A 17,181-nucleotide genomic window follows, 5' to 3' on the forward strand; every position below is an offset into this window, starting at 1 on the left:
GGTTAAAATATGATTTTTCTGAAAATGAGATTTTTGAGAGAAAAATCAATGACAAAAAGTCAGAAGGCATTTCGGTTTTAAAAAATAAGAGCTCCTTAAAACCCGTTAATGGTAGGATCCAGTTCACTTGCATGAAATCAGACATCGCCCTAACACACTTAAAAATATTAGATGACCTCCTATGCTATGCTTAAATGTCCAGAAGTGGTCAGACTTTAATATGGGTCGTACTTGAAAAATGAAAGCATAATCCTCACATGAGCAGACTGAACTGGGGAACATGATTTCCTTGCACTGCCTCTGTTAATCTGTTCCATGTGTATTTGTAGTAAACTTAAAACTAAATCACTTTTTAGCCAAAACTCATCGCAGAAATTTGGTTTAGTCCCGGCTAACGCACACCTCAAATTTTAAAGTGTGTTTTGAGGCGTACCAAAATTTCCTTTCCGGATAAATGTAGGGTACAAAGGACACAGTTTGAGCCACGCCAATGAGAATAAATTCAGTTTACTTGTTAAAGTATTTCCTGGCCCCGCTGTAAGATGTGCACTTGTAGTGCAGCTCACAGAGAAAGATAAGGCAGGCGTGTGGGAAACAGGCTTTTGATCACATGCTTTTCTTCTCATCAACCACCAGGTGGTGAGGAGGAGCTTTCCACCTGCCCGCTGTCCCTGTTAAGTGGACATGATCTTTTCCAGCCAGTCCAGGTAGTTGGACACCCTGGTGTAAATCCCATAGTAGCCAGGCTGCGCGCAGCCCTTCCCCCAGCTGACGATGCCCGTCAGGAAGGTGGTGTTCTTGTATCTGGTGACCAGGGGCCCCCCGCTGTCCCCCTTGCAGGAGTCCTGCTCGCCCCCGAAGTAGCCGGCGCAGATCATGTTCCTCGTGATGGCCATCCTCGTCTTGGACCTGCACTCCTGGCTCCTGACCCGCGGCACCTGGAGGCGCTGCAGCACGTTGGCCGTGGGCCCGGCCTGAGAGAGCTTCCCCCAGCCGCTCACCGTGGAGAGCCGCACGGAGGCCAGCTCCGTCAGGGCGAACCGCCGCCGCGGCAGGCAGACGGGGATCACGTCCGGCGAGTACGTCAGGCCCCCGTCCAGCCTCAGCAGCGCGATGTCGTTGTCGGCCGAGCTGGTGTTGTAGCCGCCGTGGATGATTTTCTGCTGCACCCCCCTCATCACCTCCGTGCCTTCATGTGTATCTCGTATGTGCTCCCCTTTCGCAGACAGAAGGTGGAATGAGCAGGAACAGGTGGGAAGTGGATTTGTGTTGTATGCAGACCTAACAAAGCTAATTCTCCTAATCTATGAGGAAGCACAGCAGAGGTTTGTGTGTTCACAGTAATTAATAACAATTATTCTTCACTTCTACTGCTCTTTTCTGGACACTCCACCCAAAGCTCTTTACAGGTCATGGGGACTGCCCTCCACCACACTAGGTGTGCAGCCCCACCTACTGTAGACAATGTGACGGCAGCCATAGTGCGCCATTACTGGGGAGGAGAGCAGAGTGATGAATCCAATTCATAGATGGGGATTATTGGAAGGCCATGATTGGTAAAGGCCAGAGGGAATTTGACCAGGACACCAAGGTAACACCCCTCTTCCAGCAGCAACCTTAGCTTTCCCAGGAGGTCTCCCATCCAGGAACTGGCCAGGCTCACACCTGCTCAGCTTCAGTGGGGCTGCCAGCTGTGAGGGTGATATTTGTGCTGTCTATGTGATAAAGCTGTTGGCTGTGGGCTACATACCTACAATAAAGAATCAACAAGGAGGTTAACACACACCGAGAATGACCTTCAGTTTTGACACAGGGATGCCGTACACACAGTGAGCAGCAGTGAGGACCCACTGGACGTCTATGATAATCCCACCACACAGGTAAGCCCCTCCATTCTCCAGAAGAGCCTACAGAAAAAGGGAGGCAGTCAGCATGCAAGCTGCGGCTTCATGCACTGATACAGACGTCAAACCTCTAATGAAAACTTCCCCTGAACTCATCCCCTGAACCGGGTAACTGAAAATCGGTTGACAAGTCCGCCGACTAACTGAACTCAGGTGTTCAGTGCCAGAGCGTACTCCTCAACTAGCCTCAGGATTAACTACTAGGAATGATTAAGACATCAGAGTTTGAAACTGCTTATTTCTAAAGGCTACAGTGTAGTGGCCAGAGCCAGGGTCACGTCAGTAGTAGACGCTGACGAGGACTCCCTGGTGATGTTGCCGTCTGAGCACAGCGGCCGGGTGGGCTGGAGTCAGCAAGGGCCTGACTCCAGAGACCTGCTGAACACCAGCAGCCGTGGGGCAGCTCAGGGGGAGACATGCAGCTCCTCCACGCCTCGCGCACAGCACTGTGGCGCACTGAAGCCGAATGGGGGTGAGATGTGTCAGAGGAGCTTGTTTGTGGGTCCCATCCCCCTCGTCTGACACGGGAGCTGAGTGAGTCATGAGCAATAAATCATCTTTACACTTAAAGAGCACTTTTCTAGACACTCCAGTCTCTACAGGTCATGGGGACTCCCCTCCACCACTACCAGTGTGCAGCCACACCTGGATGATGTGACGGCAGCCAGAGTGCACCAGTACACTCCCCACACCCCAGCTCTCAGTGGGCAGGAGAACAGAGTGATGAAGCCAGTTCAGAGAGGGGGGTTATTAGGAGGTCATGACTGGAAAAGGGCAGGGGGAAAATGTGGCCAGAACACCAGGATTAAGACCCCTATTCTTCTTGAGTAACACTGGGATTTTTAATGACCACGGAGAGTCGGGACCTTGGTTTTATGTCTCGTCCTTCGGACAGCACCTTTTTACAGTATAGTGTCCCCGTCATTACAGTGGGGCATTAGGACTCACACAGACCGCAGGATGAGCGCCCCCCTGCTGGCCCCACTAACACCTCTTCCAGCAGCAACCTGAGCTTTCCCAGGAGGTCTCCCATCCAGGTACTGGCCAGGCCCACGCCCGCTGAGCTCCAGTGGGCTGCCAGTGGCGACTTCCGGGTTGATGTAGCTGCTGGCTGTGACCCATAAGAGGTTGTAAATTGTGTAGGTGTAAAAGTTAAACCCATAGGCAATCCCAATTTGTCTTCTTGTAAAAAGGCAATACAATTGAAATCGGGCCTTCTTTTCTACTTCATGTGATAAGCCGGGAGTGTGAACGCGTTTTTCCTCGAGCTGGCCCTCAGTCGAGCAGTACCTACCTGCCAGGGACACTCTCCTTTGGGACACACAGTCCCTCTGACTATCTTCGGTCTGAAGTGGTTTTCCACCCTGCCACAGGGGAACTTCACTGGACGAGGCGAAAGAAGAATTTGTACTAAACAATGGGGTGTATGTTGTCTCTCTCCAGCTCCTCCAGTCTTTAGAACACGCTCTGATAAAGTGCGGTATGGTTGGGGAGTTGTGCACTTATTAATTTGACCTTGCAGTACAATCGATTATAACAGAACAGTCACCCAGAGACAAGGCTCAATGCAATCGATATAAGCTACTACTGTATGTTTCCAAGATGTGGCTCTGATATTTCTGCATAAACAAATCTGTGAGTTAATATTTTATTTATGCATTTATTTATAGTCCGATACAAAAATTAAGGTTAATTAAAGGTTTGTCAACATGGCTAGAAACACTATTGGTAGTGTTTATCGGCAACAGAAAATAAAGACGCACCTTGTGGAATACAAGATGTGTTGTCCTTGTCCAGAGAATAACCTGGGGCACATTCACAATGGTGAGGGGATCCAGGCACTTCAACACAGAAGTGCTCACAGCCACCGTTCATGTAAATGCAGCCCAAGTCATTCCTAAACTCTAGGAGGGAGAAAGCAAAAGCAGACTTGTGAAACGTCAGGAAAATGAACCTCCTGATTCCAGTTTTCAGTGGGAAATACAGTAAACAGCACACCATTCCCCTTCTAAATGTGAATTAGAAAAGTAATGAATTCCAAGAGGCTAAGTTATAAAACGTTGGTCTTCCCCTTACCAATCTCACAGTCCCTCCCCTCATATCCCGAGGGACAGAGACAAACATAAGACTTGACATGGTCAACACAGGTGGCTCCATTTTGACACGGTGTAGAGTTACACTCATTCTCTTCTGAAAGGCAGAACAGAGATGCGTCAGTACAACGTAGAGGAATTATGCTGAAGTTTTTGCTCCTGCAGATCTTTAGGGGGTGTACTTTACATTTAAATCTCAAAACCTCTGGAAAGTGCAGAGATTTTTCACGTCTGTATTTTTTTAACAGTATTTCTTATTTTCGCATTTTTGGAAGTGGGGTATTCCGCTTCTTTGATTTCTTTTAACTTGTTGAAAGCATGTGCCCCATGTATTTGAGTCTTAGCCTGTCAGTGTAGGACATTAGTTTAAGCCAGGAATCAATTAAGCAGGAAATTGTCATGTTTGCTAACTATACCAGAATCAAGGTCACTGATCTTAATTAGGAAGAGCTGTTGTCCCAGTCCAATCTGAGAATTTGCCTCTTTATCTTTGCCTCTATTGTTTATATTAACCAGTTTCTAATCTGAACATGGTACACAGATTACCTTGAATGCTTACTGCCTGCAATTGAAAAGTATATTTATGTATTAGGAGAGACTATATCGTAAATCGTTTGAAAATATAAACATAAGAATAAACTTTAGTGAGTATACTGTAGCTCTTTCAAAATCAACGAATGAATGCACTATTTAAATAAATTAAGGAAAACTATAAATACAAGAAAACAAAGTAGCTACAGATGATAAAACAATCACTAAAAAATCACAAATCACAAAAAAGTTTGACTTGAAAGCACCCATTGAGCCAGAGCCCCTGATTTCTTTGTAGTGTTTCTTTGTAATGTATTTTTGTACATTACCTCACCTAAAGCTTAGCACGCTTCTACAGGGATAGTATAGTTTCTTGCAGGACATTAGAAGTAAATCTGTTTTAAAACACAGTTTTCAAGTTCTGTCCCGAGAATATCAATGATCTGTTAGCATGAAAACCTGGTTATCTTAAGTAATTATATCAGTGAGTTTTATATATCATGTACTCTATATTAACAGTCTCACTGTGCAGGATATGAAATCTATTGAGATTTTCAAACACCATACTTATACGGTACATATACAGTATATTGACCTGAAGGCATCTAAAATAGACCTTTTTCACATCATCGGTCTGGTCTGGAAACATACCTGCGTACGTTCTCCAGAACTGTATCTGTAAATAAAAATTAAGAAGATCCGGTTACAGAGGAGTACTGCCATTACCTGTCAGTGTGGTTGACCTGAGGGAAGAAGTCATGATGGTGTCAGGGCAATCCAAGAGCACACGCTTTCATACACAATATCACAGTGTTCCAATCTTCCCGTCACACAAGTGTAACCCCATAACACAGCACTATAAACAGCACTATAAGAGCAGAGGGAAAGCAGACAACTTACAAAATTTTCGTGAAAGGAAAATATCTCTTTCGCCTCCTCGTAGGAACATTTTTCTTCCAGGCACTCTCTCTCCAAGTCTCCCAGCTTCAGCTCCTCCATCAGCGAATTGGCACGTCTCTGCCTGTACAGAAGGACTCGGTTTGCTTCGTCTTTCTGTAGGAAAACTGGGAGGGAAAAGCCATTTGAGTTACAACTGGAAAGCTGTATTAAAAATATAATCTTTCTGTATTTTCAAAAATGTTAGGATTATAAAAAGCATGTCATGAACAGGTATGTTTTATTAAACATAGAAGAATTTTCCAATCTCTTTTTAATGTCTGCATCTTCAGTGCAGTGCAGGTTTCTGTGAACATCTTTACAAAAACAACCAGATCAACTCACTGCATTCTTTCATTTTCTCTACACTGGATCATTTCTCTTTATGTGTCAGCTTATTCTACTTATGGATTCGCAGGAAATAGAAAAACATGTTCTATATGTTAAAAACTCATCTATACCAATATTTTAAAAAATAAATGACCAAACAAATAAGATGTTGCCAATGTTTTTGTGTGAGTGTGGTAGGGGGGCACAGGTTTTCAATTCCAACTTCTGGGATATCCGGAAAGCATAGGAAATGATACTAGTGTATTATAGGAAACAATGGATCTTCTCTAACCCTCTCTGAAAGTAAATGAGAAAGTAGACTCACCATTCGGATAACCACAGCAGAACCTGGTGATAATGAAATGTAGAAAGAAACTTAATATCAGGACTTTCCACAGATGAGACTCCATTCCACAAGCTGAACAGCGGCACTCTGACTAAAGTTCACCTCCTAGTCCTAACACAGCAGATGGTGGTCTACGTATGTGATTTGTGTGCTCGTGAGTTTTCTACGCTGTATTTCAAATCCTATTTTAAAATAAAGAGATCAGAACACACATACAGTATGACTGTATTGTATCCCGACACACACAATTGATTAAGACAGTTTAACACAGTTCATATACACCTCTGGGCTTGAAAAAGAACTGAAAGAACACTAGCTAGCAGCGAACTGCTCACTTCAGAAGATGAAGATTTTGTTTTCTTCATCCTTTATTCACACTTAAGAGCAGAGATGGGATTGACTGTCCCATTGTTCATTAAATTATTAATAACAGTTAAGAAAATTAATAACATAATAATTAATATTAATAACACTTGTCACCAAACCCTGACTGTAGATCACTACATGTGACAGATGACATGCTACATTTTACTTTGTCATTAAACGGATGGCTTGGAAAAAAATAGCGGATTTACACACCAAAAGCGATACGTAAATGTCAATGAAACTCAGATAAATCAGGAATACAGAACATCTCACGACATTATGATATGGTTGCATAATACGGCACGTTCAGCAAGACAGATATATTATTTATTTGGGCAAAAACAGATATATTACTCTGAGGAATTCATACAAACACAAGGACTTCTGCTCTGAATTCAACATTTATTTCAGACATGAAGAATGTTGACTAACATACTGCAGAGGTACAGTGATAAGACAGCTTCATAAACATGAACGCAAAGAAACATTCCTTCATGTTAAGACATTACAAGAAATCTCACTCTGGTGTGACAACTAAATAAAACAAAGCCATTTTCTTTTTTATACAAGTAACTCATCAGACAGTAGTGTACGTATAATATCAATCATAATAAGATGCAGAAAACTCTTCATATTCTTGCTATGTCACAATTTGATATCTGACCCCGGGAATGTACCTATATTATTTCCCAGACATTTGAGTTGAAAATACAGCTAGACTGTCTCCATGTTTACTAAGCAAAAAAGTAATTTTTACTTTTATGGAAAATCACAGTTGTTTTGTTAATTTTTACAGATAAGTGCTATCAAAAGTATCCACACTTAGTACAAATAAAGTCAAATCCATGCTGTGCCAGATGCAGTACTAATAATAGCATACTCATCTTAAAAGCAACTCATTTTAAAATTATTTTTAACTCTACAAGGATATATATTTTAAAGAAAGACATATGTTGCAATGTGGTGTGCAGGAAAAAAAAACACCTAAGGCACAACAAAACAAATGTCTAAGAATAATTACAGCCGAGAATATATTTTGCACCATTATGGACAATCCAATTCTAGACAGTTCTGTCTTTCTCTTCCAGGTTATTGTACAGTGCACACTAGTAAACTGTAATCTGTTCACAAAGTGACACAGACAACAATATGCAATGTATTTAATGTGAATAAGTTGAACACATCTGCCACACACTGCAAATGACCCAGCCGTGAATTCGTTGTCTTTCAGCTTTTAGTCTGATGTTCTCACTGATGGGCCGTCTTTCTTCATGCCTGCAGTGGTCAGGATCTGTGTCACCTGGCTGCAGGCAGTCACCAGGCCACCCTTCCAGGCCTGGGGGATGGGACCTCCCTGGTGAACCGAGGCTGCCCCCAGGAGGGCCCCCAGCGCGGCGCCACGGTTACAATTTTCACCTGAAAAAGAGGCCGTTCGCCTGTTGGTGTGAAAACTCCTCTCACACAGCCACTCCTGCCCGAGAAATGCTGAGAATTTCTAAACCCTTTGAACGGATGACTAATAATTAAAGACGGCATAAAGGAATAACGTTTGTGGATCCTCTCTTGATCAGAAAAATACATCTGCATACCATCTCAGATATAATGTGGAAACTGAATATAGTCTCGTTACACATTTAGCAAATCTGGGTTGATGCCCAATTTGCTTCTCCTAAAACGTCCAAACAGACCCTTTTTTTTCGGATTCCCAAATATTAATGATGCGATAAAGTTAAATCTATACAATAGAAAGAAGAAAGAAGCTTCTCGAGGCTTCGGAATGAACACATAAGATCACTTTATTGGCCATGCAGTGTTGTTACACGTACCTCCGCAGTTTGTGTTTGCCAGGATTCCACCACTGAAGTCATCGTAATATTCATATGCCAAGTAAAACAGGCTGCTGAGGGCTCCTGCGAGGACACCACACCGAAAAGCTCTGGATTTACAGGGGTTCTACAGCCACTGTCACACAAGACTCATTTGCAGGGACAAATTCATTCTTGCGGAAAAGCAGGTGATAGGGACACTTACCGACACAAGTACTCTAAAGCAGTAAGCATTATACTTCAAGTTTCCTATGCTGAATATGTTATTTTACTTTACATTTCCATCAAGGACTTGGGACACAGATTGATAATTCGTGCAATCACAGATGTAAGCATCTGCATCCTCTCTTCCCAGAGAGGGTACACAACTCACAGATTTATTGAGCACGATACAGTAAGTACTGGGTATTAAAGACAAATTATTTGACAATGTTGTTTCTGTTGGACACTGTGTGAATAAAGTAACAAACGACTTCCAGTGAATACGTTATGTTAATGACATGGGTAGTGAGTACTGTACTCATACAGAAGCCTACAGAGAAATAGGCACACGCTGTGATGATACAGATGTACAGAAATATGCTGTTTTTTTAATGGCGGTGACCTTTCATGTAGCATGCCAGACCAAGGGAAGCCACAGCAGTCTGATGGACTCCCAGCCTCTCTTCTGGTGACCTTGGAAGTCAAGACGAGAGACATGTGACACAAACAGGATCTAATCACAGACAAGCACACAGCAATTTGCCCGATATCCACAGAACGTGGAAACGACCTCGATTCGTGCTTTTCAGATAACGACAGTATCTGCAATTAGCACACATACACAGGCTGTCAAAGCTACTTACTCGGCCCCTTACTGATACAGGGGGTCTACGTTTTAAGGGAATTCCTCTTGGTGAAGGTGGTGATGCATACTACGAATGACTTTAACACTGTGCCTTCTGCAACCGGGTAAAAGAAAAAACACTGTTGGTGTCCGTACGCAGTAGGGTTTACTTACCGGGCAGCTCTGTCTATGTAAGGCAGGCAGGTCTGCCAGGCGTCCAGCACGGGGCATCTGAGGGCTGCTTCGGCCTGCTGTCTCAGACACGCCCCGTTAAGGACGGCGTGCAGCGTTCTGGCGTACAGGGTCACACACTCGTCCAGCTTCGGGTGGGGGTGTGTGAGCCGCACCAACTCCACCGCCGCGGTCACCTGTACCGCACGAGGGGATTGACCTGAGCTGAGCTGGATTTTACCGGCTGCGTTAAAAAGGGCTTTTCACCAGATTTAATTGAAGATACGCTTATGCCAATTTTTACTAGGAAGCAGCAGCAAAGATGAATGTTTACCTTGTTGAATGTATGATCTGCAACTTACCAAGGGCATCTGGTGACATTTGCTTAAGTTCGTTTCTTCCATTGTGGACTACGCTATACATTATATCAAGGGTCAAGGAAGTGTCCCATGAAACTTTTAAGGGCCTTGCCTTAGGAATCCCTTAAAGGCAATTCAGGTATTTATTTTGCTTTTACAATAAGAAAACCCCCCAAAAAACACATGAGCGGGGTCCGTTTGTTGTTTTGTAAACAGCGGTCTTAAGTCGCTGCTTAAGACCTGTCAGAGTGAACAGGATTTGTATAAGAAATACGGGATTCACTAGAAAGAGTCAGAGCCCACTGGTACCACATTGTGTAATATCAGAACAAATCCAATAGCTATAGCGCCAGTCACCAGTGTTGGCAATATTAGTGTTAGTATTTGTTGAAGTTGAAGTAGGTACAGTAGCTGCGTCATCATGCGTAGGCTGCAAAGTCAACAAATCAAGGAACAAGGCTCCACAGCCAGAAAGTTGTGTTTCTTTTCTTCTCTTTACACCATCTAATAAACCTTTACTTGTTCCTTAATATTCGTTTGATTATTGATGGGACCTCAGGTTCACCTGCTTTTCTGTGTGCTTCAGATTTTGTGGGTTCCTTCGTGGTTTTTCCCTTTTCCTTTGGGGGATGCTGGTGATCACTGCTGTTTGGTTTTTAAAGGTGGACCTTGACGGCCTCCTTACAAGAGGAATGACTTGTCTGTATGTAAAAACCCAGCTGAAGGCAAGGAGTGCCCCTGTGTGGTAACTGTGAAGAAGACAAAGCTCTAGCAAGCAGGAACCTATACTTTGCTGTAATCAATGGCCCTGGCTCAAGAGTTATTTGCATGAAGTTTAGTTTATGAGCACAGGATTACATGAAAAAGTTATATCTGTGATAACAATACCAACAGACAATTTGGTATAGTGATAGCTTCCTGTTCCTGTAGTTTTAACATCTAGGCGCTGACACTTTTTAATAGATCCCTTTTCCCCTTTTCAAAAATATGTATTCTGAGGCTGAAGGCAGAGAAGCAGCAACTTGTTTCAGGTAAAAAGCTGTGGACATTTCACTGCTATTCTCTTAGAAAAAGAAAAAAAAGTTTTGCTGCTGGAAAGAGCCATTGCTTTTATACTTCGGGACATGTTGTGTGCTGGGGCAGCAGCATCATGACAAAAGATGCAAATAGGCTCAATAAACTTATCAAGAAGGCTGGCACTGTGTTGGGGATGAGCCTTGACCCCATGGAGCTGGTGGCTGAGAGGAGAATGCTGACCAAGCTCACAGCCATCATGAACAACACCTCTCATCCGCTTCATGGGACTGTTACTGGGCAGCGGAGCACTTTTAGCAACAGACTGCTCCAGCTACGGTGCTCAAGGGAACATTTCCGCAGGTCTTTCCTCCCGGCGGCTGTCAGGGTGTATAACGCTGCCCTAGGCTAGGACTGTTAGCCCTTCATTTGCTCCTCTATGGACAGCATGTTGCTCCATTGTACTTTTTGGACAATCAGTCTGTATAAACCTATGCACATTTTCACATATTTTATTGTTTTTACAGTGACTATGATCATCACATTTTGCACACACCTATGTATTTATTTATTTTTATTTATTTTGTTGTCTTTTGTTTTATAAATACTCTGATGTCTGTTTTTGCTTGTCTTGGGCTGGACTGCTGTAACACACCAATTTCCCTACAGGATTAATAAAGTATTATCGATCTATCTATGTTGCCTATTTAAGGCCATAAGGAAACAATTGAAAATTAGGTATTGTAGGTACACCATCAGCTATTAACATCTATCTCAAAAAGTGATCCTTTTTACACCCATCCCTCTTGCTAGCTTTAAAAAGATGAAAACATGTGAGCATACCGCCTGGTCCTGCTCTTCTGTGGCGGACAGGAGAATGAATGGAATAGCCATGGGGAGGCACCCGATTGCATCCAGCTGGCTGTCAGGGTGCGACGCTCTCATCTTCCGTCTGCAGCGGTTCACCGCAAACTCGAGAATCTGGAACAAATAAAACAGCTACTTCACATGTGGCAACCCATCGCTACACAGCCTTCAAATACACCGGAAAAAGTCAAGGTTTATTCCTTGCTGAAAAAGAGAAGAAAGGAAACAGGATGGATTGAGTACGGAATAAACTTTTACTTTTATTACTTTTGCTTTGCAGTCTGAGCATGCCAATGCAGCTCCCTATGTGAACTACTTCAGCCTTCAAATACTACTGTTATCTAGTAAGATAGGAGATCTTACTGGACAACACTTGGTTTCTTAAATGCAGGTGACCAACACCGTCTGCGAAAGAATTGCTGGATACTCCAAGATACTGACACAAAAACCATTAAAGCAGCACCACGGTTATAGGGAGAACTGAAAATAGAATCGTTAAAGGTCTATTAAACTTTTTTCACTCCTGCACGCTTCGTGGGCAAAGGAGAGAAAGCCTGTTTCTATATCTTGACCTTATCCAGACACTCCCAGAATGCATAAAAAGGTGGCCACACCAACAAATGGTCAAAACAAACAGAGGGACTAGTAACAGCTAGTAACAACGTTCACAATGCAACATCTTCAAGGGGTCAATGACTAGAAATGTTTAAAGCTGCATTTGCATTGTCCCATTAAAATTCTTCATCTGCCACCTTCATTTCTCTGTGCCAACCAGTAAGTGAAGAATGAAAACACAACAGAAAACCAGCCCTAGAATAGAAAAGTGGAGACCAAGTCCACTTTAAAATTTAATTGCTGACCAGTGTCATCCAATAGTTCATCGTCCACTGCCATCTCAAGTCTTAACAAGCTGCAACTGCTACTTCAGTGACTGAGCAGCTCAGCCATTTTAGCTACTGTAGTACAGGACAATCAGACTCCCTTGGTTTCTTCTTCACTGGAGAGGAGAGGGGTGAAGATGTGCTCTGGTTTCTGGTTTCTGGCACCTGGTATCTGGGATGGCTCCCCAGCACAAGTATAATCAAAAAAGGACATTTTTGGAGGGGAGGAGAAAACAAAAGCAACACATTCAGACACCGTCTTCAGTAACGCTGAGTCGCGGTCTCAGTAAATCTGCCACGTGCTCTCACATTTGAACTAGAATATGGAAGAGAATGAGAAAAAAGGAAAATGAGAACAGCCCTTGCTTTAGACAGGAGTGTAACTGCTTGAGGACTGTACCTTGCTGGGGGAAACAGGCTTGTGCTCCTGCCAGTCGGCGAAGAAAGACCTGTGGAATGACTCTGCGTAGGTCTCCTCATGAGAGCCAGGAGTGGTCATGAAGTGGACATAGTCAGAGAGGACAGCAGCCCGTGCCCCCTCCTCATTCACCATGCGGAACTGACCCTCTGTGAGGGTCCGAGCTGCTTTCAGGGCACAGAGGACATTCAGAGTGTTGTCCCCAGCCTGCAAGCCTTGGAGCGAAGGGGAAAAACAAAGCTGGATCATCCCAGTTATTGTAGAATATTAAAAAGTACTTTTATGCATTTACACAGCTGTGGGAGTTTGGGTGATCAATTGCTCGTAATTAATATTGAAAGGCTAGATTTTTGTCTTTTTGATCGTGCTGAAAGGAATTCCATTGTAAATGCCAAGGACAACAGCTGAGAGGAAGGTGGTGATCTTACAGTGTTTTATTTCCCATTCCCAAAACACTAACACGACATAATCAGTTTTAACACGGTTAAAAAAGATTAAATGTTGTCTGTGGAACCTATTTTTAAAAACGAAGAGTTGTACAGACATTTCTGTAAAATTCCAAGGAGTCTTATGAATAGCTTATTATTCATTCTGCATTGAAAGTCAGCTATTTAAAAGAAAAAACAAGTTTTTCGTAATTCAGTGAAGAAGATTCTTTCCATCTGGGATTTATGGCTGACAGACCTGCAACCTGTTTCTCATTTATCCATATTTAAAAAAATATTCAGTTTCATCTTTATGTTAAACATTACATATTCAAAAATAATTCAGTGAATGAACAGGACTCTTTCTTTGGTGCATTCTGTTTTTGCACACTTACAGTACAAGGTGCACCACGACATACTCCGCGGAAGAGTTTATTCTACCTGTAACTACATTCGTTTCAGCTACAACATACCTTGGTGGTAATGAACAGATCCCTCTGATGTCTTCCAGTACTTCAGCTTGTCATGCAGAATGATGTTTCCCACTACAGGAAGCTGGGAGGCATTGGAATGGCTTGTCCGTCCACTGCCAGCTGAGGAACAAATTCAGAATGACAGGTATTTCATTCAGAGAGCTGGCAGTTATAGCCCCTTCCATCCCTTCCACTAACTGGTCATCAGCAAGACACGCAGGTCACCACTATCATTGGAGAGCATTGCACCTACTGTGGCAGGCATGAAGGATACCCTCTTAATGATATTTGTACCCCCACAGAATTCCCTCTGTCAAGCTCAAAGTTAAATTGCATACAATTTTAGTACATCTACATGTTCCTTTTCATTTTCTATTTGCAGAAACCTGTGCTTTGGATCACTGAAATTTGCTACTTCAAAACTCAAAGCTACAAAACTCAGGTGTTGCACAGGGAGCGTATTATAAGGAGCACGCATTTCTCTGCGCCAGTCCAATTTCTGCTCTCCCTGCCTCAGCAGGCAAGTCATGCAGTTTATGTTCCGTTCATCCTTCTCAGTCAGTTGAAGGGGCCTACAAATCAATCATATGTGTATTTCTTTTCAATCAGGCCCTCATAGAAACACCAGCACCTTAGAATACATAAAGGGCCATGTTCACACGGAATATCTTTTAGTTTTATTGATTTATTTTTACAATTTCCATTGTTGTAGCTGTCTTTTTATTTTAAGTTATAAACCTTAGTTGTCCTTACAAAGGGCCATGAGAATGCATCTTTAGTTTTAGAAGCTGAAGACAGTAGTTGCCTATTAAAAGCAATGATATATATTTAAAGTATATACTACGGCACTACATTGTAGTGCAGACTTGTTTTTCTTTCTCTGTGTACGCTTCTTGAAACTGTAAAAGTATTTACATTGTGTCTCAAAATAGTTCATCACCAGAAAGCTTAATTATTACTTTCTAAGGGGGAATTACTGAACAATAATAAAAACTCAGGAGATGCATCACTGTCAAATATGTACAGTTAGACAAAGAGATTTAGGGTGTCAGTACCCTTGTCTGTAAGACTTCCTTGCTATTGCTTCTGCAATAGAAAATGTTTTCATTTTCACATCTAAGGTAGACAAATGTATATTATGATAAGTGTTATGCAAGGGAAAATCTGAATCACTGCTGCCTCGCCTCACTCATGTCCTTTGTTTTGATTCCTGACCTGGGGGGGGGGGGGGGGTCTATCTACAAGGAGTTTGCATGTTCTACCCATGTTCACATGGGTTCCCTCATCAGTTTCCTCCCACAGTCCAAACACATACTGACAGGCGAACTGGATTCTGAAAAGACTGGCCCTGGTGCGAGCGCGTCTGTGTGTGCCTTGAGATGGACTGGTGTCCCGTCCAGGGTGAGCCCTGCCTTGTGCCCGTTGCTTCCTGGAACAGACCCCAGCTCCCCTGTGACCCCGAACTGAGTGAAGAATGTAGGAAATGCATGGACCAATCTATAGTAGCTGCATCTGGTTTCACTGGTTTTAAATGGGGGATTGCTTTATTAGGATCAAACTGTGTATACCTCCTGGCTGCTTCACAAGTCTCGGGTCCTGGCTACAAATTGTGGACATGTGTGGCGTTTGCATGCTCTCCCTGTGTTTGCATGGGGTTTTGCACTGGTTTATGCCAGGTGCTGCATTTCCCTCCCACCTTCCAAAGACACACAGGCGGAGTCCAGTGGGATCTCTGGAGTGTGTGCCTTGATCATGGGCTTGAGCAATGGGCTCCAGCGTGCCTCAGCCCCTACCAGCAATCCGACTGCTGATTATGCCTGGGTGTTTTGGAAACCTTCCAATGTACTGTATCGTTTTCTGTAAGCACATGGTAAGAACCAAGGATAGGACTGACCTTACCTGAATTAGAAAGGGTCATGATGCTGGAAGGGTGTCTGTTTTTTGGTGCCTGGTATCTGGATATCCAGCCATTGAAGTCCTCCTTGATGTCCCTGACATTGTAGTACCAGTGGACCGGCATGGACATAGCATCTCCAACACACATCCCCCACAGAGCTTCTTCTACAGCTTTTCGTACCCGAGCCATGTCTTAACGCGGAAGGCTTACAAAGACACACAGACACGTCTGGTTATGAAAGGACTGATGATACGATGATACGAACAGCTATAACGTAATGTAAGTGTAATAATTCGTTTCAGATTAATACAGATGAATGAGTACTTCACTGCGTAAAAATTCTGTATTTCCCTTAAAGAAGTGTCTGATATTTTTTATGCTTGTCAGGATCACGTCTGCTACTGTAATTAGTTTACACGCCGATCTCGTTACACATAATGATCCATAACCTGATTCTCCGCCCGCTCCCAGTACGATCAGTTGCTCGTTAGCGCGCTGCGTGAGATCTAGTTCCAGGCATTCTGAATTGTTATATACCAATGTTAACGAGCATTCTTACATCGATCAAAATCAATGAATTGTTCTTCATAATTGTATTTTAAAGCACAAACGTTTTTAAATACGTACTGTCACACGGAAAACTGAAGAGTAAAAACACCGTCACAGTCGGGACACTGAACAGTAAAACTCTTGTGTTGCGTAGCCCACCTGACAATCTAAAAATCCTGTCATCAAAACAGCTCCATTAACTCGATCAACCAAAATCGGACACCAGGCGCAGTATCTTACCTAATGAGGTCTGGAAGGGATACTACGGACAGCGCACAACTGCTTCTTTCAACTCTCCTACAGGCGGAGAACTGGTCTGAATTGCAAGATTGCATAGGTTTCTACTGTGATGTTACAAAACATACCAGGAAGCAGAAACGCTTTAGGGACCAAGCTATCTGCAGTTATTATATAGCAGTTACTTGCCTGCTCTATTATTATAACTCATGAATTTTGAGAACTGTGCATCTTTACACCAAAGCGCAATTAGCTATACGTGCATTGCTTAATTTTATTTTGAAATTTTAAAGCGGTTTATAGACCTGCGTGGACTTCACTACACACTTGGAAAATAAGCTCAAAAACGAAAATGTGATTCAATACCATACACCTCACACATCACATCACAAATGGCAGTATATTCGTAATGAGGGGAATTTAGTGAAGTTTGGGTAAAGTCCTATATATATATGACAGAGTATAACTTTAACTATAGTAATATTAACATTCTTAATTACAAACAGAATGAACGTTTGTTGCTCAATTCATTTTGTGAAACACGTTCATTCTTCCCAGAGAGGCTGCAAATAATCAACCACGACCAACTAGCTAACTAAAAACCCCAAAACACCACACTCTCGACCCCCGTGAAAGGACTTTTATCTAACAAGCCGGAGACCAGAGCGCCGCCCCTGAACAAAACAAGGACGCCGGAAGTCGGGAGAAAGACATAGCTAACCGACTTTAAGA

At 43.0% G+C, this 17,181-nt stretch overlaps 2 protein-coding genes across 5 annotated transcripts; both read right to left on the reverse strand.

The window, feature by feature from the left end:
• Nucleotides 1-491: 491 nt before the first annotated feature.
• Nucleotides 492-6,275, reverse strand: f7l (coagulation factor VII, like). The gene is made up of 8 exons (XM_088647643.1): nt 6,120-6,275; nt 5,429-5,592; nt 5,180-5,204; nt 3,981-4,094; nt 3,668-3,808; nt 3,199-3,287; nt 1,787-1,907; nt 492-1,216 (listed from the first exon to the last, which is right to left on the reverse strand). Exons 1-8 carry the CDS (start codon nt 6,202-6,204, stop codon nt 675-677), a joined length of 1,281 nt encoding a protein of 426 aa, XP_088503769.1. The 5' UTR covers nt 6,205-6,275; the 3' UTR covers nt 492-674.
• A 613-nt stretch (nt 6,276-6,888) lies between these two features.
• Nucleotides 6,889-17,135, reverse strand: LOC148675795 (uncharacterized). Of its 4 annotated transcripts, none has more exons than XM_088647667.1 (9): nt 16,453-17,135; nt 15,666-15,868; nt 13,767-13,886; nt 12,851-13,083; nt 11,546-11,683; nt 9,333-9,526; nt 8,937-9,007; nt 8,333-8,416; nt 6,889-7,922 (listed from the first exon to the last, which is right to left on the reverse strand). In XM_088647667.1, the coding sequence occupies exons 2-9, from the start codon at nt 15,850-15,852 to the stop codon at nt 7,741-7,743; spliced, it is 1,209 nt and encodes a 402-aa protein (XP_088503793.1). In that variant the 5' UTR covers nt 15,853-15,868; nt 16,453-17,135; the 3' UTR covers nt 6,889-7,740. The 4 variants fall into 4 exon arrangements, with proteins under 4 accessions (XP_088503793.1, XP_088503801.1, XP_088503784.1 ...); XM_088647675.1 differs by having other exon boundaries at nt 15,666-15,930; XM_088647658.1 differs by having other exon boundaries at nt 15,666-15,854; nt 16,453-17,134.
• Nucleotides 17,136-17,181: the final 46 nt, after the last annotated feature.

The sequence above is a fragment of the Lepisosteus platostomus genome, chromosome 2 (genome assembly GCF_059453375.1).
Source record: "Lepisosteus platostomus isolate fLepPlt1 chromosome 2, fLepPlt1.hap1, whole genome shotgun sequence".
NCBI classification, from domain to species: Eukaryota; Metazoa; Chordata; class Actinopteri; order Semionotiformes; family Lepisosteidae; genus Lepisosteus; species Lepisosteus platostomus.

Coding starts and splice junctions, on each gene's coding strand:
- f7l (XM_088647643.1), bottom strand. CDS start 6,204: ATGGAGTCTCATCTGTGGAAAGTCCTGATATTAAGTTTCTTTCTACAT. Junction 5,205..5,428: donor TTTCCTTTCACGAAAATTTT/GTAAGTTGTCTG, acceptor TTTTATTTACAG/ATACAGTTCTGGAGAACGTA. Junction 4,095..5,179: donor GTTCTGGAGAACGTACGCAG/GTATGTTTCCAG, acceptor TCTGCCTTTCAG/AAGAGAATGAGTGTAACTCT.
- LOC148675795 (XM_088647667.1), bottom strand. CDS start 15,852: ATGGCTCGGGTACGAAAAGCTGTAGAAGAAGCTCTGTGGGGGATGTGT. Junction 13,084..13,766: donor ATCTGTTCATTACCACCAAG/GTATGTTGTAGC, acceptor CTTCGCTCCAAG/GCTTGCAGGCTGGGGACAAC. Junction 11,684..12,850: donor AGCCTGTTTCCCCCAGCAAG/GTACAGTCCTCA, acceptor TATTTGTTCCAG/ATTCTCGAGTTTGCGGTGAA.